The 26292-nt window shown below is 42.0% G+C and overlaps 3 protein-coding genes across 8 annotated transcripts in view; 1 reads left to right on the top strand and 2 right to left on the bottom strand.

Moving 5' to 3' along the window:
* The window catches only part of LOC144044756 (guanine nucleotide exchange factor VAV3-like), a 51285-nt gene extending 49440 nt beyond the window's left edge, over positions 1 to 1845 (bottom strand). Inside the window, exon 1 of one of the 2 annotated variants that reach the window (XM_077559353.1) lies at positions 1679 to 1845. In XM_077559353.1, the coding sequence (XP_077415479.1) occupies positions 1679 to 1762 (84 nt within the window). In that variant the 5' untranslated portion in view covers positions 1763 to 1845. The remainder of the gene's footprint in view (positions 1 to 1678) is intronic. The other variant, XM_077559354.1, reaches the window with a different exon arrangement.
* Positions 1069 to 14285, top strand: dcaf8 (DDB1 and CUL4 associated factor 8). 3 transcript variants are annotated; one of them, XM_077559360.1, is made up of 14 exons: positions 1069 to 1312; positions 1673 to 1728; positions 1802 to 1885; positions 3775 to 3922; positions 4010 to 4403; positions 7657 to 7797; positions 7885 to 7979; positions 10058 to 10168; positions 10435 to 10565; positions 11135 to 11242; positions 11338 to 11468; positions 11605 to 11724; positions 11803 to 11919; positions 12230 to 14285. In XM_077559360.1, the coding sequence occupies exons 2-14, from the start codon at positions 1692 to 1694 to the stop codon at positions 12332 to 12334; spliced, it is 1722 nt and encodes a 573-aa protein (XP_077415486.1). In that variant the 5' UTR covers positions 1069 to 1312; positions 1673 to 1691; the 3' UTR covers positions 12335 to 14285. The 3 variants fall into 3 exon arrangements, with proteins under 3 accessions (XP_077415486.1, XP_077415485.1, XP_077415484.1); XM_077559359.1 differs by having other exon boundaries at positions 1802 to 1882; positions 3775 to 4403; XM_077559358.1 differs by having other exon boundaries at positions 3775 to 4403.
* ndc1 (NDC1 transmembrane nucleoporin) lies at positions 12336 to 26010 on the bottom strand. Of its 3 annotated transcripts, XR_013291350.1 has the most exons (19): positions 25852 to 26010; positions 22495 to 22612; positions 22320 to 22421; positions 21105 to 21279; positions 20908 to 21034; positions 20708 to 20816; positions 19506 to 19557; positions 19300 to 19432; positions 18018 to 18110; positions 17863 to 17944; positions 17611 to 17778; positions 17029 to 17271; positions 16843 to 16955; positions 16678 to 16728; positions 16550 to 16613; positions 16367 to 16467; positions 15421 to 15581; positions 15214 to 15342; positions 12336 to 15112 (listed from the first exon to the last, which is right to left on the bottom strand). XR_013291350.1 is itself a non-coding variant. In XM_077559355.1 (18 exons), the coding sequence occupies exons 1-18, from the start codon at positions 25888 to 25890 to the stop codon at positions 15279 to 15281; spliced, it is 1995 nt and encodes a 664-aa protein (XP_077415481.1). In that variant the 5' UTR covers positions 25891 to 26010; the 3' UTR covers positions 15158 to 15278. The 3 variants fall into 3 exon arrangements, 2 of the variants coding, with proteins under 2 accessions (XP_077415481.1, XP_077415482.1); XM_077559355.1 differs by lacking the exon at positions 12336 to 15112 and having other exon boundaries at positions 15158 to 15342; XM_077559356.1 differs by lacking the exon at positions 12336 to 15112 and having other exon boundaries at positions 15158 to 15342; positions 17029 to 17256.
* Positions 26011 to 26292: the final 282 nt, after the last annotated feature.

Raw genomic sequence — 26292 nt, 5'->3', positions numbered from 1 at the left:
CTAAGGAAGAAAACTTTGCGCCTTCCCCAATTCTCCAACATAACTATAGATACTATCATCTGTCTATAAAATTATTAGTACACTTTTGCATAACATTGTATCCTTATTAATATTTAAAAATAAAAATAAAAATACAGATCAACTTACAGTAAATAATAAATATTAAAGTTGTTTTTAGTCTAAAGAATAACTTTAAAAAAATGTTTTTAGACTACGCCTTTATTTACAGAAAATATTTTCCATTGTGTCTCTTAAAGGATTTGCTCACTGCACTAGTGCCACTAGCACTTCATAGAGGACTAGTTTAAAAGCTCAAATTTGCCCTGTTTGCTATATATGCGTTAAGTGTCAGACCCCAACACACACACACCCGCCCTCACATACCCGGCGGCCGCACTGTTCAGCATCTCTTTAGGTCACTTGAAATGGGCTAATTATGTCACCGGACGTACGACATAATAAAAGCTATAAGTGTATCTACAAACTAAATTGTCAAAACACAAACCACGACAAACAAAGGCCTGAACAGTTTCATCTAATGTTTGGACAGACGACTCACGTATATAAAATAGAAGACAAAGAGAGAAAGCGACGACTAGACACATAAGAGTATTATGAAGATAAAAGCTCTTATTTTTAAAGTTGCTTTTATTCTGCAGCTGCGGCTACTTCCGAGTTTAAAAATAACTTGACTATATCACCGGAAACCAACCAAAGTGAAAATAAAGCTGTACCATAAATGCGCCATTGTGATAAAACTAAAACTAAAGAGACAATAAATAAATCAAAACTAACAAGTAAGTGCTAAGGTGAAAATAGTAACCATGAGGTCTTACTTTTATTTTCGCTTCTTTTCTGTTACTACTTCTAACGGGTAGCCCCCCCCAAAAAAAATAGTAGCAGAACTAAAAACGCACACACAAATGGTTGTTTTTCATGTCAAAATTAAATTCATTACATACATATATGTTGTTTTGATTATTCTGTCTCTTCCGCTAGTGCTACTTCCGGGTTTAAAAAACAAACCAAAAAAAAAACGTCAACGATCACGTAACCGGAAGTCCCCCCCTCCGCACCCCCAAAATAGAAGCTGAACCGTCAAAACATAAACAGAGCCGTCGACCTCGTTTGAACGCTGCTTAGTTCGTTTCTTTTGAAAACTTGACGCACAATGCGGCGTCTTTTCTGTCTCAGCTTGGCCGGCCGAGGCGCGGTGTGAAGATCCCAAAGCTGCCAAATAAAAAGATTATACGGACTGAGCTTTAAAGAAGAGAAGGCAAAGAAGTGCGCTGAGTCGGGCCTGCAAGTCGAGGTAAAAAAAAAACAAAAAAAACATGTTAGCTCAGTTAGCTGTTGTGTGTGTGACCAAACAGGTGTTTGCAACAACACATTTGACAGTCGCGTATTTGTCGATATTTTGCCAACCGCGCGGAGGCTATTTAGCTACATGCTAATGCCAGCGGGCCTGTAAACGTCAAACCGAGTTTTAACGATGCCGTCACAAAGAGTGTGAGGATAAATTGAGCTGCCATTAGCCCGCTGGTTAGCCAGACTAGCAGGTTGCATACGCTTCCCACGCACACACTAAATGCGACGATGCGCAACTTTTACAGTCAACTTGACGACTTTGAGACATGACTTTTTTCCTCCCCCCTTCATGCATATGTGACAGACTCGCCTTCACGAACGTCATGGCAGAAACTGAAGGCAAATCCACGTCGCTCAACGGTAACTCGATTGCGAAACCACCTGTGGTAGCCATTTAAGCTCCTTTCTAACCACTGCTGTTTTTTTTTTTTAGGGGTCTCTGGAGAGGAAGAAGCCGGGGGTGATCATCACAAAGATGGTGACGCCTGTATGAGCAAAGATGAAGCCAAACACGGTGGTAAATCCACATTTTAAACTCCTGTTTTTCTGAAAATTACCACTTGGTTCATATGATAAAATTTGTAGGTAAATTGCAAAATATATCTGCCAAGAGCTAACTAGATGTGATGTCACGTGAATTGCAGGGGACTACAAGGTACATTTCAGTATACAAGTTAATTTAGATTGTCTTTCAATTCAATTCAACATGAATGTAATTGTGATTGGTTAATTAGGTTATCAGGGCGTGCATATAACCATATTATGAGGTTTTTTTTGTTTTGTTTTTAATGATTTGTGTTGTACAGGTTATAGGACACATTAATGGAGGCAAGAGTTTTGAAATGATTTATCATGTTCTCATTTTTTTTATGTCACGAAAACTTGGCATTCCAACAGGGGTGTGTAGACTTTTTATATCCGCTGTATGGACAGTTTAGAATGTAATGAACAGAACGTGTATTTTTGGAATGTGGGAGGAAGTCAGAGTACTACAAAATGAGGATTGAAATTAAATGAAAATTATGCATTTTTATCGAGAATGTGAAATAATTGTTTTGGGGGGGGTGAGAGATTTCAAGATGCATGCATTTAATTTTTAATAAAATCAACAAAATGTACACTGCTAAACCAGTCGTTTGGTGCACGTGAAGAGAGTTAATCTTCCCATTATAGTTTTTTTTAGTCAAACCCTGAACTGGCCCACTTTCCTGAATGCAGTAATATATAGGGCCGATTATCGGCGCAGATATTGTGAATTTTGACGAATATTGGTATCGGACTTTTTGAAAAATCTGAAGGCAGATAAAAGGTAAATCTAAAACCATTTTAAACTCAATTTTTTTTAAATTTTCATTTGACTTTATAATAGATGCTCCTGACCCTGGGAACCTTTTGTTTTTCTTTGACATTATTAAAACAAAGAAATCTGAAAGTATATTAGTTCAGGTATTTTTACATTTTGGTATTGTCTATTATATATATATTTAAAGTGTGTTTTGAAAAAAATGTTCAATAAACATGCTTTAAGACATTACAACAAAGTAAAAGATTGGCATTTGTATTAAGAATTTTTTTTGCTGTCAATATTTTTATAGCTAAGTTTAATCATTATTCACAAATCTATTTAGAATTGAGGGTTTTTTCAACCTGGTCCTGGTTCATCTCCTATGCGGTGCTACCACCTGCTGGTCATTGTAATAACTACGTGTGTAAGAACTACCATTTCTTCAACCGTTCTTTGCAGTTGAGAGGCTGCATCAAAGCCTTTCTGTATGCTCTAGCATAAAAAAAAAAGTATGAATAAGTCTTTGGGACACTTAAAACATTTAAAATAGAATGTATTCATACGTTTTGGGGAGCAAATTAGTAAAAAAAAAAAAAAAAGTCAGGTTGATTTCCATTTGTGCAGTTTTAGCACCCTCTGGTGACTACTTCTAGTGCAGTTTAATTTTCACAATGCGTGTTTTGGCCCATCTATGTTTAAAATCCACGCTAATGGTCAAATGAATGGGAACGTAATATGCTTGTGAACTGAGTCAATATGTAGAGGAACTCATTGTTTTTGTGCATTAACAAGTTCCTCAATATGAAATGTTATTAGAGATTGTAGGTGGTTTATATGCATTGGTGTTATGTGCAAAAGCACAATATAGTAAAAGAGCTCATACAAAAAAAATAGTATGAGCTCTTTTTTTATTACTATATATATTGTGACTATTTTTTGTATCGCCAACTTCCCCACAATATTGTGATAATTATCGTATTGTGACATTTATATCGTGATAATATCGTATCGTGATGTTTGGATATCGTTACATCACTAATAATCGGCATAGGTATCGACCTTGAAAATATTGGTCTATCTTTATGCAACACTAACTTCCATGTGTGTTGCTCTTCCCCAAGACAACGGAGAAGCATCTGGTGACAGGAACGTGCCGGAAAGTGAGCTGAAGGAGGAGGATGACGAGGAGGAGGAAGACACTGACAGCATGGATGGCAGCGGCCTCTTCTCTCTGACTGAGGACGGTGAAAGAGAGAGCGAGGAAGGCAGGCAAGAGAGGGTGAAAGAAGGCGGGAGAAGAGCCGCCCGGAAGCGGAACAGACCCTGCGGCGGCAATAACAACAATCGTTCCTCCAGCTCGGACGAGGACGACAAAGAGGAGCTGAAAGACGAAGACGACGACGAAGACGACGAGGAAGATGACGCGGCAATGGAGGCGTGGCTGGGCGCCGAGCTGCGGGACCTGCGCGAGCCCGCGTGGCGTGCCATCCCCTCGCTGCGCTGCAGGGAAATCGGCCACGACTCACGGCAGTTCGTGAGGCGCGTGTGCGGCGCCCGCGGCCTGGTGCAGAGGCTGGAGCTGCAGGGCCGGCTGGAGAGGCACTCGGGCTGCGTCAACACGCTGCACTTCAACCCGTCGGGCACGCGTCTGGCGTCTGGCAGCGACGACCTCCGCGTGGTCATCTGGGACTGGGCCGTCCGGCGCGCCGAGCTGGAGTTCGACAGCGGGCACAAGAGCAACGTCTTTCAGGTGAGGAGCGGAACACCTTTTTTCACATTTTTCCAAATCACAACAAGTTCTATTTCGTCCCTACCGACCGCCAGGTGGCGGTGCTGAAACAGCACGGAAATCCCCCACGCGCATGCGTCACTCGAGAAAGAATTCATAAAAGGACCTTTCCAGGGTTCCGGCTGACGTGAACCTCATGTATAAAAGGGGATTGTAGCCGGAACAGAGTCTCTTTGATCTGTTTTTACCGCTGTTCTTCGTCACCGTCGCTGGTGGCCTGTGATCTTGTTGATGGGGGCAGCGGGGTGCCCCCCTTGGCTGCGATGACTCGGTGTATTTTTGACTTTTGAAATATATGTATGGACGTTGGCGCTCCACTTCCATCTTTACATAATCTCCGCTCCTCATCGCTAAGTGCAGCTAAGTACGTATGGTGGATGTCAGCGACTGTTGACGTCCTCCTGCCTACGGTAGCTTTGATTTGTTTTGAATACAACTCGCTAGTGTTGGTACGGTTATTTCGTTTCCTTGATTGATGATTTAAAAAAAAATGTAGTTGTTTATTTTCAAATCTTTTTTTTTTTCCCCATGGCACCCCAGTGAGTCCTCCAATGTAGACCTTAAACCTTCACTGTTCGGTTTGTAAGGACATGTTACTTTTAAACATGTCTCTTGTTTACAGATACAACTAAGACATAAAAAAGTGGATGTTAATCTGTTTATTCATCTTTTTTCCCCCAAAAAGAATTGATAAGAGAATCGATAAAGAATCGAAAACTGAATCGTAAAAGTCTTATCAATTCCCATCCCTAGTCGGAAGCGTCTCCGAGTGTTTGTCGGTTCATGGGTACTCTCACACCTTGGGGTCGCCGGTCTGTTCTATCAGCGAGTGTCCCGTTGTGGTTGGTACCCACACGTCACAAAGTTGTCACCACCGATGCCAGTCTGAGTGGATGGGGTGCAGTTTGGCAACACAGGATGGCTCAAGGCCAGTGGTCTGCAGGGGACAGATCGCTGCACATCAACGTGCTAGAGCTGCGGGCGGTACACCTGCCCTTCATTCATTTTCTGCCCTTCGTGGCAGGGCGCCATGTCCTGTTACGATCGGACAACACCTCCACTGTGTATCACATCAATCGTCAGGGCGGGCGGGACCAGATCCGCCCAGTTGCTACGGGCCTCACGGAGGCTTCTCAGATGGGCTGCCCCCCCCCCCCGTCTTGCTAGCTTGCGGGCCATGTCTCTCCCGGGCATTTTCAACCAGTCAGCGGATTCCCTCTCCTGCCGCCGTCCACCTCAGGAGGATTGGCGTCTCCGCCATTTGGAGTTTCTTCGGAAAAGCGACGAAAGATCTTTTTGCCTCGGAGGAGTCCACTCACTGTCCCCTCTGGTTTTCCCTGAGGGAACAGGGCAGCCCGCTAGGCCAGGATGTTCTGGCACACCCCTGGCCAAGGGGCCTGCTATATGCCTTCCCCCCTCATTCATCTGACCATTCAGAGGATCCTTCTGAAGGGTCACTCATTATTGCTGGTGGCCCATCTTTGGTGAGCACAGACTTGGTTCCCTCTCCTCCGCAGTCTCTGCTCCTCCGAACCGTGGATCCTGCCTAGTCTGTTGGATCAGCTGTCTCAACAGCGGGGTCAGATTTAGCATCCCGATCCCCGCCGGCTCCATCTGTGTGTCTGGCCACTGAGGATCGAGACCCATTGCTGACTGAGTGATCGTCTTCTGTTCAGCATACGATCCTTAATGCCAGGGCTGCGTCCACTCGTTCGCTATATGCTAACAGGTGGAAGCTGTTTACGGAGTGGTGTGCAAGTTGCAGGAGGAATCCCGTGACGTGCCCTATTCCCGCTGTTCTAGAATTCTTCCAATCGGTTTACGATAAGGGGCGTTTCCCTTCTACGATCAAGGTCTACGTGGCGGCCATTTTGGCCTGCCATATTGCAGTAGATGGCAAGTCTGTGGGTTGCCATAGCCTAGTGACCTCCTTGCTCAGGGGTGCCCTTCGTCTAATAGGAACCTGCCTCGAGTCCCCGCCTGGGACCTTCGTCTGGTGCTCGATGCACTGTGTAGGTCCCCTTTTGAGGCGTTTCGATGGCATTTCTACAAAGCGGGTGGGGGAGCTCCACGCCCTATCTGTTAGCCCCGAATGCCTTCGTTGGCGCCCCAATGGGGCAGGGGTCCCATTGTGGGCAAATGCTGCTTTTGTGCCCAAAGTTTTGTCTGGCTCTCAAGCCAACCACCCTATTCGCCTCGCTCCTTTTGCTCTGCCGTCGACTGATGGGGATGACGCTCCAGGTCTTTGTTGTCTTGTGAGGGCGCTCCGCTCTTATTTGGATGCAAAGTCATGTTTCCGTACATCCACCCAACTTTTTGTGTTACAACGGCCCGAATAAAGGAGCTGCTGTGTCCAAGCAACGCCTCTCCCATTGGATCGGGGAGGTGGATCGGCAGTCGTATCGGGTCTCTGGTCGTCCCCCTCCTCCTGGGGTGCGCAGTCACTCCACCAGGAGTGTGTCTACCTTATGGGCTGTTCTGAAGGAAGTGTCCTTGGAGGACTTCTGCGCGGCTGCTTCCTGGTCGCCGGCCTTGCACGTTCTCCAGATTCTACAGTTTGGATGTCACCTCTCCTCACCCGCTGGATGTGGTTCGCGGTCCTACGGTGAGGTACACTTTCCCGGGTCTTCGTGTCGCTGGTATTCGGCGTTCCGTGCTGTTTCAGCACCGACACCTGGCGGGAGGGAGGGACGAAATAGAACGACAGTTGCGTATGTAACTACGGTTCTATGAGTCCCGAACGACCGGCGGCATTGCTTGTCACTCAGAGCCCTTGTGTTTTGCGTGAGAAGGTTCTGAGAGACCCGGTTCCAGCTACGAACCCCTTTTATACATAAGGATCACGTCAGCCGGAACCCTGGAAATGTCCTTTTAATGAATTTTTTCTCGAGTGATGCATGCGCGTGGGGGATTTCTGTGGTTTCAGCACCGCCAGATGCGGTCGTTCGGGACTCATAGAACCGTAGTTACATGCGTAACTGTCGTTCTATTTACGCGTGCGTGGTTGCCAGGGCTGATACCCTTTTGTGTTCGCATCACAAAGAATAACAAAAAGTACATGTCGAGTTAATTTTTTAAGTTGCTTATCTCATCTTTAAGCTTCAACAACTTCCGATAGTTCACCTGTTGACATATAATAACACGAATAGAAAAGGATTGGTGCGATTTCCTGGTCATTTCATTACACGTGGTGATGTTTGTTTTGGCCAACTAGGCCAAGTTCCTACCTCACAGCGGCGACTCCACCTTGGCCATGTGCGCCCGTGATGGGCAGATTCGCGTGGCCGAGCTCTCCGCCACCCAACGCTGCAAGAACACAAAGAGGGTGGCACAGCACAAAGGGGCCGCACACAAGGTTCAGAACAACCCACACACACATACACACTTCCAAATGTGGCATTGCCACTTACTTTTTTTTTCTTCTTTTTTTTCTCCTTATCAGTTAGCCCTGGAGCCTGACTCGCCGTGCTCCTTTCTGTCAGCGGGGGAGGACGCCATGGTGTTTGGAATCGACCTGCGGCTTGACCGTCCTGCTAAGTGAGTGCTAGTTGTCTAAAATAGTGCTTCTTAGGGCTGAATGATTTTTTTTTTCTTCTGCCAGATATTTCGATTTTAATTCAATTCATGATTTTCATCATATCAAGCTTCAGTGCAATATTCACTACAGTAACATGACAGAAAATGACATCATACCAAAATAAATAAGTATAAAATAAAATAATGCAAGGACATTAAGGAAGCTGCGTGAGGGAGGCAGTCCTTTTTCAAGGATAAAGCATTAACTAAATCTTGCCATCATACATGAGTGTATATATAATAATATGCAATTATGTGTAATCGTGCACATAAAATACTTAAAGGTGTATTCAAGGATCTTTTGTTGCTGCATCGTCCGGGTGGATCATCTTAACGATTGGTTCTCGATCCCGTCAATGACGTCGTACGTGCTCATTCCTAGCTGCGCATGCGCACTTCCGAGTGTTTGTAGCATGTAGCATTTAGCATGTGAGCTTCAGATGCAGAGACTGATGAAGATGAGCCCGCACGTTCCCGACATCTGATAGGCGTTTCCCCCGGACGAGCAGGAGAGCTGGTAGGGTGGTTTTCCGCATGCGCATAAAAAAAAAAAAAAAGTGACAAACGGATGTTTGGCTTCTACTTTCGAAAAGATCCTTGAATATTAAGTAGAATAATTAAGTGCTTCAGAGAGTGAGGGCTTAGCGATGTGGCCCGAAATTCATATCATGTTATTAATTGAATCCCACTTCACAGTGAGGGTGAGTGTAAAGGTGTAAAAATCATCATGGAAGTATATCTGAAGAGAATATTTAAACGTGAAAGGTAAAGATTAGGGATGCACCGAAATGAAATTTTTTGGCCTGAAAGCGAAAACCGAAAATGAGAAATGCTTGGATGAAAACCAAAACGCTGAAAAAAAATTATGCCATTTTTATATTATCATTTCATTTATTATAATTAATTAAAATGATAATATTATTATAAAATAGTTAGGCCTATTTAGCAAGGGCATTATAACAAAGCACAATATAAATTGAAATGCGTCCACACTACAAACATCAGAGACATGTTGGCCAATGGTACATTAAACAGCAAACGCTGGGTGAGCAACTGAGCATTTTCTGGCGGTGCAATTGCACTTTATAGTCAATGTACATTATTTCGCACCGGCGGGGACGAATGCGTGCGGTGTGGATGACGTATTTGTAGGCTATTTGGAGCGCACTTAAAATCGGCACATTCACATATTCACCAACGTTTAAAAATAAATAAATTTCTTCGCACCAGCCAATTGGCTTTGGGAACGGACTGCAAAGTCAAACACGGCGTCCTGTACAGATCTGTAGTCACACGGAGATAGTAGTAAGTGTTTACTTGTTTTTCGACATAGTTTACCAAGCGACCCTCTCCTTCTCCGGTGTGCACAATTAAGCTGCTGGTAACGCCAGCGAGCAGCAAGGCGGACACTCACTCCCGTGTTTGGTGTTTAATTCAAACAGACACTTGCAGCATTTTTTTTTTTGCTTGCGTCACCACAACATCCTCTTTCGGCTTGAATTTTATTTCGGCCAAATGCCCAAAATGCAAATTTTTGCCATTTTCGGCTGAAAATTTTGGGTGGCCGAATATTCGGTGAATCACTAGTAAAAATTTCCTGTTAAAGGGTCAGAACGTTTTATATTTATTTATTCTCTGGTTCTTTTCATCCAGATTTAGCATTTTCATGTAGACATGTCTGCATTTTCTTTTATGTAATAAAATCATCTTAACAAGTAATAAATAAAAAGGAAAGTTAAATTTTTTTTAAATTTATTTTTTAAAGTAATTTTGAAACTTATTACTGCGTCGATGTCAACACTCGGTACTCTGTGTTGCAATGCAAAGTAGGGCAAATAATTTTTCTGGTCTGAGTAATGAATGGACTTTCAACCTCAAGCTCCTTGTTCATGGCTGACGTGATTTCCGGGTTTTGAGCGTGTGCTCCTTATCGTAGCTGTTGTCGTTGCCCGCCTCCACACACCACCATTAGTGCACACACCATCGTTTGGTGTGCAAACCACCATTAAAACTTTCCTCCTGTTCCCTTTGTTGTGCAGCAAACTGGTGATGGTGAAGGAGGGCGACAAAAAAGTGGGCCTCTACACCATCTTTGTCAACCCGGCCAAGACTCATCACTTTGCAGTTGGCGGGAGAGATCAGTACGTCAGGTATGAACACATAATGGCCAACAACATGATAACTCCAGTAAGTGTGAAATCTGGCCCTGTTTGCTTCAACACAAATCTGTTGTATGAATGACAACATGCAAATACACGTTAATTGTAGCTTCTGCCATCTCGTCCGACTGTTGCTATATGTTGCAGGTATAGATAGATAAGATATATAGATAGATAAGTATGTAAATTAAAGCAATTAAGTGAATCCATACACGTGGTTGTGAATCACTGCCCTAGATGTCATTGTTGCTCCGTAGGATTTACGACCAGAGGAAGATCAACGAGAATGACAATAATGGCGTGCTGAAGAAGTTTTGCCCCTCGCATCTGGTGTCCAGCGAGTCCAAAACCAACATAACCTGCCTGGTGTACAGCCATGACGGCACAGGTCGGTTGGCACACCACTAAAAACACGCAATTAGCCACAGGTGACTGAATCAACTTGAATGTACTTTTGCTGAATAGCACTTTATAGTCCAACAAATGAAAAATCGGATTTGATCGAAATGGTAAACGGGATGCACTTATATAATCATATGTTTACAAAGCCATATTCACTTATCAAGGTATCGTAGTGTAGCCTACATTGGCGCGTCAACAGACGGAAAGATGAACCTTTTTATTTTAAAATAACTTACTTGAACCTCTAGGAATCCACTGGCCAATGGCGCAGCAAATGATGTTTTTTCTCTGTGCTCCCATTTTAAATCCATTTATTTACCTCATCCTAGCTACTACTAAGCTAGTTCGTCTCAGGTCCGGCGTCAAAGTTTGCAAACTTCTTTTCATTTGTTGCTAGCACAGCGTTAGCTGGCTAACAGCAAGGCTAAATATTGTCTTTGCTAGGATGGCATTAGCCGGACAAGTATTGCCACAATTACTTCCGGGATTCGGCTCCAATGAATATTTTTTATTTATTATATATTTTATTTGTATTTTATTATTGTTTTGGTATAGAGCTACTAGCCAGTTACAACGACGAGGACATCTACCTATTTGACTCCAACCACAGCGACGGCGCCGACTACTGCAGGAGATACAAGGGACACCGTAACAATGCCACAGGTGGGACAACACGTCCGACCAAATGCGTATCAGTTGCCGCCAAATCCTGTAAAAAATTATTATTATTATTTTTTTTTTTTAAATACCCCTGACAGTGAAGGGCGTCAACTTCTACGGGCCGTGCAGCGAGTTTGTGGTGAGCGGAAGCGACTGCGGACACATCTACCTGTGGGACAAACACTCAGCCCGAATCGTCCAGTTCATGGAGGGCGACAGAGGCGGCGTGGTGAGTACGGGCTGTCTGTTTATGGGCTGGAGGGAAAAGTGCCATTCAGCGTGAAACAAAATATATAAACAAATAATTATTTTTAATTGTTGTGTCCAAATGTTTATTACACGACTGATGGCCTGATGTCCCACAGGTGAACTGCTTGGAGCCGCACCCCCACCTGCCTGGCATGGCCACTAGCGGCCTGGACCACGACATCAAGCTGTGGGCCCCCACTGCAGAGACCCCCACTGGACTCAAGGGCCTCAAGGAGGTATCAGCTTCTCAGTTGAGGTTCCTTTAGCAATCACACTTGAAGCCAAACGTGGCTTTATTTGTGTTCTACCTGAAGGTGATGAAGAAAAACAAGCGGGATCGCGATGAAGACAGCGTGCGGCACGGCGACCAGTACGACACGCAGCTCCTGTGGTTCCTGATGAGACACATGAGGAATAGACGGCCCCCGAGGGTGAGACTGAGTATATACATATATGTACTGTTAAGTGGGGCCTTGAGATACAAGTGTGTGTATGAATACTACACTGCCTCCCGGTGGCCAGGATGGGAACACCAGAAGGAGCAGCACAATGAATGGAATTGGAGCATTAAATAAGGATGCACAAATTTTACAGTTTTTAGTACAATATTCATTCACTTCATTAGGGAAAGGTGATTTGAGATACTGTATGCGCTTTGGTATACGAGTGTGGTCACAAATTAATATCTCAAGGCACAACTGTACTGTATAGCTCACTTCCTCTCCTCTTGTCTCAATACAGATCCGTGAGGCAGCCGATGCCGACACAGATGAGTCCTGGAGTTCGCCAGACACCTCTGACGAAGAGGAAGGGGGTCCGGATCATGTCCAGTGCATGTCCTCCTGAGCCACACACGCACCATACACATATACATTACATACAGATAACGCCCAGTGAAAAGCAGGTATGTGGTCAAAAATAAATAAAATGTTTCGGATAAAAAAGGAAGAAAAATTCATCAAATTTTTGCTGTCAAATGGACAGCCAGGCATACAAATACACTGTAATGCTCTCAAATTGTTTACATAGGCAAGCATTATTAACACACTGGCAGTTTATCTTGTGGCACGTGTGTGTCATCAGATGATAAGTAGGGGAGCAATAGTTTCTTACTTAAGTGCAAAAAACTAAAATGTATCAGATAAATATAAACAATCAGCTAATTTCCCCCCAAAATAGTTTTTAGCAGAAAATGTATTGATTTTTGTGTCCAAAAGAAGAACACAAATATTTGGAAAAATTATGAAAATCTAAACAGTTTGTTAACAAATTGTCATTTTGTGTCCAAAAAACCCACCAACAATTTTAAAGGGAGGAAAATTTGGTTTCCAAATGCAGTTTTTTTCTTCTTTTTTCAAAAAATGTTGAGGACAACAATAGGGAAAATTAAGAGTACAAATAGTGGGACGTTAACCAAGAATGTTTTGGACAATAAAGCGGTGGAGGTAAATCACATTTAATGAAAAACTGACAATGGAAAAAAGTGAAAAATTTGTATACATTTTGTTTGTTGCACAAAAATGTTTCAGAAAATGAGACAAAAGCACTTGTTTTGGTCAAATGTAGGTTCTTTTTTTGCGTCAAAACCCAAAAAAGATCTTCCCTCAAAACTTGAATGTGGATGCTTTGCCATGCATATACAGGATTTACATTTCAGTACCCTAAAATGGACATACAGTATATAATTGGGTACATACATACACAGAGAGCCATTGACCATTAAAAAGAATGCATTTCCAATGTAGGTGTAAACAGAACGGCAATACCTGCTTTTCACTGGATAACCGTGATGCGTACATGCACTCTTTGGCATTATTGACACACTGGTGCACAAACACACAAATCAGAAAGTGATGGTGCAGAATGCTGGCCGCTGTACGAAGACGTCAAGTTGTTTCCGATGTTCCTTTTTTTGGGTGGGGGACTGCTGCCTCCAAACTTACACCAGCACGTAGCCACTCTCCTTCCCAACGTAGCGACAAGCTCCATCTCCACAGAATTGCTGATTTCACCCCCTCGTCACCCCCCAGAAACTACTGAGTGCACTTTGAATCAGGGATGTTGACGTTTGACACATGCACTAAAGAGTGATTTGAATTTTTTGTCAGGGGTGATTTTTATTTTCTTCTCTCTTCAGCCTCTTCCTGCACTCCATCTTTGACAGGAAGCGTTCGCTCACTACCTTCACTGCATGCGCCACGGACGGGAACTTTTTTTTTTTTAACCCCCCCTTCACTCAACACAGTTGCTTTGAGAGCGATTGCTTCGGTTCACCATGCGAATTTTTGAGCAGTATGCCCCTTGGAGTCCAAACGGTCTGATCTGTAGCTGAATGAGAAGCAGCCAATTGGTTGGAATGGGTATGGGGGCGGGGGTATTCAGGAGGGTGGTGGTTTCTTTGGACATTGTGCTTGCTCGTTCTTTGTGGTGTGAGCGCAATTGAAGCCCAGCGTTTTTTTCTCGTTTTCTGAGAACTCTTAGTTAAATTGTACATATATAAATAAGAAACTGTAAAAAAAATAATAAAAAAAAATAGAAGATGCTGTTTGATGTCACACAAAACATTTGAAGATGCAGAGGTTTATATTCGATACAGATCCAACATGCTCCTTTTTCTTCTGTTCGCCTAAGGCTGTCCTTTACAGTATTATGTTTGCATTGTACACTGTACTGCATTTCTTTTTCAGAAATGAATTCAAATTTTCCCACCCACAGGCTTAAGATTATGAAACATATACTGGTTCTGTTGGAAATCTGTTGAAGAGTTTGTGCAATAAAACAAAGACAGTACTCTTGATGCTTTGTCCTGTTTGGTAATGCAAACATGTCTTGTTAAAACAGTGTCAAAGTCCGGTCCTCGAGGGCCTGAGTCCTGGATGTTAAACTCAAACAAATAAACGTAAAAAAATAATTTTAACTATTTCTATTAGTTTAACATTTGTTTCCACTTTTGTTAACAAGAGTAGGAAAACCTAGAAAAAAATTTGGTTGTTCATTTAGAACAGATATAAAATTTGTGATTAATCGTGAATTAACTAGTGAAGTCATGCGATTAATTACGATTTAAAAAAATTAATCTCCTGACGCCCTGAATTTTTTCTTTTTTTAAATGAATTTATGGCAGTGAATGAGTTAAAGTTTCTCACGTTCAACACAGCTGACTCATATTTAAGCTCATCAGTAAGCTCTGCAGGAGTGTTACAAGCATAATCAAGGTACAAATTAAGCCTTCTCAAGGCACCGCAGTATTCCAATTGTCACTTGGCAGCAAAAATAAATAAATCTGAACATGGTCATGTTAACCAAGCAGGTGTGACTCAAACCCTGTTTAAAGTTTGCACAAATTTTGTTTCTAAGAATTTTTCATCTAGGACTCAGAAGGCCCAGTAACTTTTGACCTTTTGTCCAGCATCTGTAATTCTGACTGACTGCTGTATTACGGTATTTCAGTTAGGTTAACTTTGCCAGAAAAGTTTGGGTTCAAATGAGCTTGTTGTGGAAGAACAAGACCGATCAAAACTTCTCCTGGATGAACTAGAACTCCTCTCACCTCCATTTTTGATGAAGGTACTTGCACCTGCCCTGCCACCATGACGTCTTGAAACTTTTGTCCGGTTCTCTCCCCTAGCAAGATTAATATTTACAATGAAACCCAGAGATGTTTTTTTTTTTACATCATATTTTTATTTAACAAACAAGCTAGTATGTACAAACAGGTGTCTGACCTTTGAGCGTTCCATTCTTTGCGCGCTCATAAAATAAAAGATTGCCAAGATGTGAATATTAAGCGTTATTCCTTGTATTGCAGGAAGAGCTGCAGCCTCTTGCGATGCTCTGCGGACATGTGAACGGCACTGAAGGGGTGCAAAAAAGAAGAAAAAAAAAAACAGTATTAATACGTGTAGACTAGCACTGACATAATAGTGACTCACTTCAGGTGATCTCCAAAGGTGGTGGTGATTCGGTAGATGGCTGTCTTGAGCGCGGCCCTGAGAGCGAAGCGCAGCGTCTTGTAGGCCGGCTCGCCCATGCCGCTCGACGTCCTCACGGGCTTGGTGGACGCGTGAGGCAGCTTGAAGTGTCGGTCCACCGCCTGCGAATAAACACCGTGTTGGTTTTGATTGGAGTGTTGAAATTGTAATGTCGAGTTAAGACCCTGAAACTAATCAAGTGCCCTTCTCTTAAACGGTAAATAGTAGACTTTGAAATAAATAGTACCCACAAATTCTGCCTAGCAACAAGTGACAGCACAAATGTGTACTAACTTGACGTACCGGTAGGCTGTTACCGACTCATTCCATTTATGACCATACAAAATAATAAATTAAATTAAATATTAAATGCAAAATGTTTCATTTTATTTTATTTACAACAAATAAAGTAAACTGCTAATAAATAAAATACATATATATATATTTAAATATTTGTGACATTATTTGACTTATTAATGAATAAAAAGTCCATATTATATAAATGAATTAAAAAAATACATTTTATTTTAAGTAGGGATGGGCGAGTACCAATACCATGTATTGATATCAGGCCGACACTAGGCCTTATTTCAAGGTATTGGTTCTCACCTCTTTTGGCCATTTTATGATCAGGAACTAGAAATTAGAAGAATTGAAAATCGCCATTAACGTAATGAAATTTTAAGGAAAAATGCTATATTGGAATATGTCTGTCTTTAAAATTAGGTCACTGTTTTGTTTTGGAGAAATTTCATGTATCAAAAGTACTAATGTTATCTGTGCTTTGTATCAGTGACTTCTCAAGAGTTGAGTACTCGTACTGGTAAAAATGAATGCAAGCAGAGCACACTTTGCCTCTCCGTACAGTGTAGAGTGTATTTCCAATCATGCCTAGTATAAAGCTAACCTCTTGCAGTAGCAGCATACTGCTAAGGATGCTGGGTAACGCTGTCTGCACCACCCCGAAGTGGTCCTCTGAGAAAGAGGCTTGAACCAAGTAGGACAGTCCTGGAAAGAGCTCACATGGTTCACCAATAGAAAATACGTGTATTAAACGGGAAGTGATTATTTTTAAATTGTTTTCGTTTACCCTCCAATGCCCAAATGTGGGCCTGGCTGTCAGCAAACAGCGCTTCACTGGAGGCTTCCGGAAGCTGAAAAACAGAAAAAGTTCAGCATTTGCGTGAAAAGTAGTGCAGTGTTTTGTAGTGAGCTCACCTTGTTGAACAAATACGCTATCAGCACACGCTTGGACAGGAAGCTTTTAACCTGGATGGAGTAAAGTTAGCATGAAGACGTCATGACCTTTCAAGGATAAAAGCCCACAGCTGCCATTTTTTTTGTTTTCCACAACTGTATGCAAGGAAGAACTGGAGTGTGTACCTGTTCTTTCCTGTTGTGGAGGAACTGGGCCAAAAGATTGGGTTGGTAGTGATCCTGCTTGGGATTGGGCATCATGGTGGGGGGCAGTAGTGGGCTGCCGCTAGACTGTGATTCTGTACAAAGACGTTGGCCGAATGACTAATAAGTTAACCGCAGTCGCCGACGTGTACAAGCACATCATCTTACCTGTGGGGGTGGACCACAATTTGGGGGCCCTCCTCATAACGTGGGGGCTCTGCACGCTGCCGTGCCATGGCGAGCCTTGGTAAACGGACATAGTGAGACGCCGCAGGCCGGGTGAGGAGAAAAAGTTGTTTTGGTAGGGCGGTGTGAATGGTGCCGTCCGGGGGCTTGAAAAGACGGACTCTGGAGTTTTGATCGGGGCGCCTCTAGGCATTGGACACGTCAGATCCTCTACGCCAGAGGATACTTTCAGTAGTTGAAAAAAAAGACAGGCACAAATCTTTATAAGTCACCAAGCAGTTAAAGTCTTGCGGAACTGCATGTACTTGGAACTACACAAGTACAAAATCCTGGAGCTACATATACAATGAAATAAGTTAGTGGAACTACACGTACCAGTAAGAAAAAGTCCATGGAACTACTGTTGAAGTACCAAGAAGTCTCATGTTTGATTTCATTCATCCCTACACTCTGCATTTTAAACTATTTCAATAATAAAGGGTTAAAGTCCCCCAACTATAATTATTCTAGTTTGCATATTTCCATCTGAAGCAGCTCTTCAAGCAAATGTGATGATTTATGTACCCGAGGACGAGCCCGACGAAGACTTCAGTTCGCTGCTTCCTGACGAAAGCGACTTGGCCCTGCCGTTGGTGGCCACGCTGTCGTGGTACGTGACCAGCCGCTGGGTCAGGTCGGCCAGAAGCGACTGGCACTCCTTGCTGATGGCGTTCCAGTTGTGAGGATGGCCGCCTGATGGAGGGCAGAAACCGCACGGTCAATTTCATCACCGAATGTGGCGCTTGAAAATGAGTAAATAAGCATGCAGAAACAAACCTGGTTGACTCAGGCTGAACACCTCGCCGCGTCGCAATGGCGAGTGCTGAGAGAGCAGAGCCAAGTCCTGCAGGGCAAGGAACTGTTGGGTGGAGAAATTTCAAGTCAATTTCCAAATATGACAAAGGGCCTTAGGAGGAAGGGTGATGAGCTACCTTTAATATAGCCGGGTGTGGGTCAGACAGGACTCTGGGTAGACACTGGTGCACGTCCTCCGTAAAAGTTGACTGCACTGGGAAACTGTAGCCCTGTACAGAGGGGAAAAAAAGTGAGATCCACTTCATTTGAGCTTAATTATTCGGGCGATTACGGGACAATATATGGTACATTACCCTATATACATATACATATAATAACCGATCAGTGCTAAATGACAGGATCTTTTGCAGCACTACTTTGTTTGGACTTTGAGATAGTGGCTTGCTGGACAGGGTAGTCACTTTAAGAGGGCCTGGAACCTTTGGGCGGAAGTAACAACACTGGGGAAATCCAATTGGAAACATTGCCTCGGCTGTTCGGCGGCTGAATAATAAAAGGCTACAACAGTGTTTGGGCATTGCGCTCAACATATTACTTGGTATGGGCAGGTTTATTTTGAAGTTGGCCTTCCCTCCTCATTGGCGTTGTTTTGCCAGACGTGTCAAATATGTCAAATGTTTACTTCTTTGGATTTGTCATTGCGCTAGTGGCTCTTACGCCGGAAATCCGGCACTGTGCCGGAGTACTTTAAGCCCTGTTAATAAACTAAATGTCCCAGAAACTATAAGTATCAAAGAAGTTCGATTCCAAGAACTATACATACCAAAAAGTTTAAGTTCCTGGAACTACATGTACCAACAATTACAAGTGCCAAGGGGGAAAAAAATACCAAAAAACTGTACCAAGAAGTAAATTCCAGGAGCTACAAGTATCAAAAAGAAAAACATCTGGGAGTAGTTTTTTTTTTTTTTTTTATATATATAAAAGATTTTAAATTTCCTGGAAAACTATGTCCCAAAAACAAAATATCTTGGAACAAGAAACTCCTTGGAACTACAAGTGCCAAGAATTTAAAGTTCCTGGAAATACAGATACTGGGTAATAAAAGTCCTGCAAACTACACTTAGCAAGAAGTAAAATGCCATGGAAGTATAAGTGCTAAGAGATAAAAGTTCCTGGAATTATAAGTAACAAGAATTCAAAGTTCCTGGAACTACAAGTACAAATCACCTAGAAGTAAAAGTGTAAAGTCTATAAGTCCATGGAACTGTGTAAAGAAAGAAGAAAAATTCTCTGGGACTACAAGTCCACACTGTGCCTTCTAAACAGAACCCAGCCACGGTGGGATTTTGCCGCGACTGTGTACTTACTGCCGCTTTCGCACCCACCATCAGACAACTCGATGTTGTGAGTAATGTAGTGGGTAGAAGGAGAGAATGAACACAAACATGCACACACCTCCGTGATAAAGATCCTGAAGAGGACCAAGGTGATGTACCAGGTGAAGAGCAGGAAGGTGGCGCTGAGCCACAGGTGGTAGAAGAGGGACAAGTCCAGAAGTCCGCCGATGGTGTCCAGGCGGCAGGTGGAACTGGAGTTGGGAAAGTGAATACTTGTGAATATTAATTGGCACGTGAGGGAGGATAATCAGAAAGTGCACCAACCTGCTTAAGTCAAGGTGAAACATTTTACAGATCCACTCTCTTGGGATGTGTCCTATCAACATAAAGATGAACAAGGCAGTGTGTTACTTCATATAGAGCAGTGGGGTTCTCAACCGTTTCGAGGTTCTGGAACACCTGCACATTTTTGATCGACCGGATTAAAATAACTATTAGTCGCAGCCCTAAATGAATTACACTTATGAAACACATGGAAATAGTAGCTTAAATTGACAAAAGTTTCAGTCACAATTGAATGGAACAATCCTATTTCTATAAATGTCAGTCTGACGTAGGGCTGGGTAAAAAAAACAAAAATAAATTGAATTAATTTTCCTTTTTGAGTCTGATGTATCAATTCATAAACTCATGAATCGATTCTTTTCTTATCTCTTTTTCCCATAAATTCATTAGAAAATAGAATATTTAAAGGCCAAATTTATTTTGTATCTTACTGTTTTCTTGAAATTGACTGTTCACGTGAATTTAAAAGTATTTTCTTACAATTCTGAATGACCTAACTTATCGCAATTCTGAATATTTTTAATTCATATTTACAATTATTGAATTAGAAGTATGAAATTATTTTCATCTCATCCTTGCTGATGTCAATGTTTGTGTGATTATAATTTTAACGTTACTTTCATTAAAATAAACTAAAACATTCAACCAGTTACTGCCTTTGCAAAATTTACTTCAAAGTTTAATGTTTGTGGAGTTTTAGCATGTCCTTGATATTTAAGAATTGATGTTCCATTATTAACCAATATTAGATTGAAGTCAATCGAATTGATAAAAATCTAATCGAACGGAACTCTTATGAATCAAAATCTAATTGATTGAGGAATTTAGAATCAATACCTAGCCCTAGTCTTAAAAATATATTTTATTCTCATGTACCCAACTGCAAACCACACCAACAACCAGCAAGGCCGCCCCAGTCGAGAAACACCGATATAAAGGGAAAGAGCGAGTTTAGATGGGACTTAAATTCATTTCACGCTCGTAATTGAAAACACTCGTACCTCAATTATCTTTCATCTGTGAAATGAATGGTAATGATAATCTGTTTCATGCCACAATACAACGCTCGTTTTTCAAGCTTGTAACGCCAGTGCATCAAGATTTTTTAATCATTTTAGGTGAATTTTGGCATTCAGAGAATTGAATTTGTAAATTCAGACGGGGGAAAGAAGATAACCTACCTAAAATGAAATAGACTAGAATGTAGTTCCTGATAGAGTAAAGTGCTTGGGAGGCACTGCACTTCGCCACCAGCAGCAAGGACCCTTTAAAGCGAAGGTATTTGTATTGCTGGGGAGAGAAGGGAGAATTCAAACAGTGAATACCAATTCACTATTTTGTAATTGTAAAGCCATGGCCAAGAGTGCACGACTACACGTACCTGAACTGTGTGGAAAGACACGTAGTTCATGTTATGTACAACGCCAAACAGGCTGTGAGAGAAGCCCACAAAAGCACCCGCCAGCAGGAGGATGAGGTGGTACTCGTTCAGACACGCCCGAGCGGAACTGTAAGACAGTTGTTAGCGCAAGTGTTAGCAATGAGCGGCTCCCAAACGTTGCGGTCAGGCAGACTTACACGTTGTCGCGGGCGCAAGGGTAGGCGAGCATCTCGTAGCGGCCGCCGATGGTAACGGCGGCGCACCAGGCCACGATGATGCCCATGACGCAGTGGAGCATGGAGGTGGCCACGTGACGCGGGTGCAGCAGCTGACCCAACACAGCAATTTTGGAGCAGGCGACGGTGGGGATGACTAAGAGGAAACGGAACACAGATCAACAACTACGAGGACAATCTATTCTTGGGAGGGGCTTTTCCTTCTTGTTTATGAGAAAGCAGGGGAAAAGTGATGACAAACAACTTTGATGAATGATGATTACCATACATATGTCTCCAGTGCCACTCACACTGGTGTCTGAAAGGTGCGAATGTTTGGTAGGGGCTGTAGGCGCACACTGGCAGCCACGCTTCCGTCAGCCTGCCCCAGGGCAGCTGTGGCTACTTAAGTAGCTTACCACCACCACAGTGTGAATGTGTGAGCGCACGAATAATGTATCCATTGTGAAGCATCTTTGAGTGTCCAAAAATGCACTATATAAATCTGATCCAATATTATTATACAATAGGAAATTCTACTATTTTTTTCCCCTGTAAATGATTTGAAAAGTTATTCCTAACCATAGTTTTTTAATTTCCTATTACAATAATGTTGGCTTATATCAGCAAAATAATGAGCTTGTCTGTCGTGACTGTTTTGACTTTATTGTCGTAATGTGATTGTCATTTTACAATTAATACTTTTTTGCCTTGCTGAATTACCATTTTATTTTTCCAAAATTAACACTTACCCACCTTATTTCTGAGGGCTCATAGAGAAACGATTTTGCTCCAGACTTCCGCTCAGGATTTTGCTATTTGTTACAGCGGGTTTCGTGTCCCTATTTGCATGACTATTTGCGCTCAATAAAAAATAAATTCATAAATATATATTTTTTTCTCAAAATAGTTGTGTGGGTTTGGTGCTCAGCAGTTTATGAAAATCATAGCTACTGTACATTACATACACAAATTATATCAAATGTCAAAGTAAACCACACATTTGAAAGCAGAATAGGTGGAATAACCAGAGAAGGATCTTTTTGTGTGTGCCTGCCTTCAAGTCATCAGTGTTTTTTTTTTTTTTTTTAAAGCACCAAACCCCAATGCAACATGGTGGCTAAACAGATATTACGTTTGACATTACATCAGAAGGGCAATATTTCATTCACACAGTCTGATTTGAACCTCACTCACCTGTATAACATTCAAAGATCAGGAAGCCCACCATGATGGTGACGGCGCACAACAGGACAAAGGACAAAATGCCACTGCCGCTTGTCATGAGGGATAAACATTCTGTATAGGGAAGACATTTTGATTTACTAAGTGTTGAATGACGAGCTGAAATGCAAAATGGCGACAGACTGACCTGATAAGGTCTGGATTGGGAAAAGACGGAGCCTGCAGACGATGAAAAAAACTGCTGTGGTGGGGGGCAACAGCAAGACGGCCCAGGCTATGCTGGCTGCAGCCCTCCAGCAAATCACCTATGTACAGGATGGGCCAAAGCATAAACATGAACATGTTTTCATTTAATTACAATTACACTTATTGTAATTTGTGTGACCATTTCACTAAAGACTTCTGAGGTGAACTCAAAGGTTTTAGAAAGTAAACGGGCAAAATAGCATTCTAAGTCAGTGTTTGAGATTAGGTGTCAAAGTAAAATTACGCGACAGTATTAATGTTTCTAAATAGGGTTTCAGGCCAGGGTTAGGGATTTAAACAAGGGTTACATTTTTTGAATTAGAGTTTCAAGGCCTGTGTTCGGCCCATTGCATTAAATTCGGGTGTGGATGTGTGTGTGGTCTTGTTTTTGTTACATAGTGGGGCCAACATTTCGGAATTTCACAGAGTTGTGGGGCCCACCCGTCCATGTGGCACAAGTTTAGACCTCTTTTTGAGGGTCAAGACTTGGTTTTAGAGTTTAGGTTTGAATTGGGTTATGGTTGAGGTTAGGAATAGGGGTAGGCAATCATTTTTGATGGTTGGGGTTAGGAGCTAGGAAATGCATTATGTCAATGAGATGGCCCTACAAAGTATAACATTTTAGTTTTAGTATAAAAGTTAGCTCCTTTTTTCCTTTCCCAACACAACCTTTGTTATTTCCCATCCATGTTTCCATGCATTCCTCCTTTCATGTTCTTCCTTCTTTCATCCTTACTGGTGACGGCAACATATCTACTTCGTATTTTATTCTGGGGTTTTCTTTGTCCATATTTTGGTGTGTGTGTGTGTGTGGGGGGGGGGGGGGGGTATGTTTACAGAACTGTACTATTTTTATGGACCTGTAATTCCATTTGAGGTTGTTTTGTGGGCGTTACAAACCTCATAAGCCTTAGCATATAACAGCAGAGCTGATTCCACATTTTGACGACTTAAATGAATCTCTTCCTGAGCAAAACAGTCAAAGACTGTCCTGACTATATTATTCTCCTGAAATTTATAATGCAAGTAAGTATACAGTTAAATATACACAACGACTCGTGTGGCTCGTCTTGCTGCCATAAACAGTAGTTACGGCTACAGGCTAGCTAACGTCGGTCGTATAACAAAAGCCTTCCTTTTAGGCGACAGAGACTCACCTTGCAGACAAACATACAACTTTGTTCCGCAAAAAACATAGCAGAGACCGTGAATTATTTCTTCTTTCTTTATCAAAACTGTGTGTGTGTGTTGGGGGGGATGGGGGGGGGGGGGGTTCTTGACTATTGGCGGCTGATTAATAAAAGGCTGCAACAACAAATGCAAATCCACTATGTATTTTTATGTACCTGTACTAGCAGCACAAACACCATAACAAGGGCCAATGATAACAACAAAGCTTTAATATGGTTAGGTCACTATGGTAACGCTTATGAATGATACGAGCAACACAAAAACGGGTATTTTGTAGCTATAACAATAAATGTTGTCACATTTAAGAGATATATTTAAGGAGGGCATAATATGTTGGCACCACAGAACAAATATAAAGTCCATGAGTAACTCAAAACACTTAAAAGCCGCTCGCCGCAGAGCGGGCCATCATCACCTGTAGCTGTAAGTCCATGCACCTTTCTTTTTCTTCTTGGTCATAGGCTCCTGTGTTGTCTCATTACTGGGCCTTTTCTCCATTGCAAAGAAGCTTTCCAAATATGTCTGTTTTTTACTCATTTTGTCAATTAGCATCAGTGCTACGCAACTGAGATAATTAGCATCTTGACATGCGTCAAAAGTTCGTCGTAAACAGAGAGAATCCGGTCACTTTTGAAAATTAAATATTTTTAAGCCTCCACTATTCAATTAACCGGTCCAAAGTGGCCCACTGCCTGGTACTGGTCTGCAGCCCGGTGGTTGGGGACCACTGCCATAAAGCATTTAACACTTTTGTATTTTTTTGTGTGGCAGTGTTTCTACCACCCTCCTCAAAGTTGATTGGTGCCAGTAAAAAATGATAAAGACCCACTCGGGCCATGGCAAAGGTACCATTCAACTAGTTTTAAGTCGATGTTTCATCAGAAAAGTTATGAAAATGTTTTATTAAGGTTGAAAAGTTCCTTAGTGTTACTTTCAGCTCCAGTTAAGACAAGTATTAATACAGAGCTTAAAGTTAAAAAAAAAATCCTGAGCCTGAACTTTTACCTGGAAGCGGTGGTGCAGTATCCAACGTGCCGATTCATTGTTTGACCAAAATCAAGCCATTAATTACTATACGATTCGTCACCGTGGATAGACTGGGCATTTGGGAAACTCATGAAATTCCTGATGGCCAGTCCTCCCCAAGCGTCAGGTCATCTCTTTCATTATCCATTTATATTATATATAATACAGTATAGTTGGTTGCAGTCCCCTCTCGCGCTGCAGCTATCGAATATTTTGGTATTCAAATATCCTACTGAAAATTCTATTGAATAATCGGGTATTTGGATGGAAATAATACTTGCGCAAGGTGAAAGAACAATTATGAATACAGAAGACATTAAAAATATGCATGTACCCACTTACTAATGATTGACCATCTTTCATTTCTAGATAATATATAGATATATTTTTTTTTAATTAAATTTAAATTGTGCTTAACAGCACATTATTTTCCTCTCTAGAAAGTTAGGGAGATTTTAGACAAATCTCTCCCCATGGATTTTGGAATGACGTTCCGTTAAATATTAGGGGGGCGACCTCCCTCTCTCTACCCACTCTTAAAACACATCTATACATAATCTATAGTATAAAAGTTAGCTCCTTCCTTCCTTCCTTTCCCAACACAACCTTTGTTATTTTCCATCCATGTTTCCATGCATTCCTCCTTTCATGGTCTTCCTTCTTTCATCCTTGCAGGTCACGGCAACATATCCACTTCGTATTTTATACTGGGGTTTTCTTTATCCATTTTTTTTGTTTTGGTGTGTGTATGTGGGTGGGTGGGGGGTATGTTTACAGAACTGTACTATTTTTGTGGACCTGTAATTCCATTTGAAGTTGTTTTGTGGGCGTTACAAACCCGATAAGTCTTAGCATATAACAGCAGAGCTGATTCCACATTTCAACGACTTAAATGAATCTCTTCCTGAGCAAAACAGTCAAAGGCTGTCCTGGTTATATTATTCTCCTGAAATTTATAATGAAAGTATACAGTTAAATATACACAACGACTCGTGTGGCGCCATAAACAGTCGTTACGGCTACAGGCTAGCTAACGTCGGTCTTATAACAAAAGTCTTGCTTTTAGGCGACAGAGACTCACCTTGCGGACAAACCAACAACTTTGTTCCGCAAAAAACATAGCGGAGACCGTAAATTATTTCTTCTTTCTTCGTCAGAACTTCCAAGTTGCCATCATGCCGCGCCACTTTCGTTCAAAGGACCTCCGGTAGGACCCGAGGTTGACGAGGGTCTCCATATATGTGCCTGTTTCAAAATGATGTTTAAATAAACGTTTCGTGGGACTCTGTCTAATTTAAGGACTACTTTCAGCTGTGTCGATAACGTTCTGAAGGAAATATTATATTGGGTTACACGTACGGTATATTTTGTTATATTTCTCCAACAATTTATGAAGGCATCGTGGAAAGCATACACAATTCAAAACTGCTGTTTAAGTCATGAAGTCATTTACTTATAGACAATGACACATGAAGTAGTGAATTCCCTTACTTTTCACTGCCAGAAGCTTGTGTTTTGTGAC

This window comes from Vanacampus margaritifer, chromosome 2 (genome assembly GCF_051991255.1).
Source record: "Vanacampus margaritifer isolate UIUO_Vmar chromosome 2, RoL_Vmar_1.0, whole genome shotgun sequence".
Lineage (NCBI taxonomy): Eukaryota > Metazoa > Chordata > Actinopteri > Syngnathiformes > Syngnathidae > Vanacampus > Vanacampus margaritifer.
This window is presented reverse-complemented; position numbering and strand designations above follow the sequence as displayed.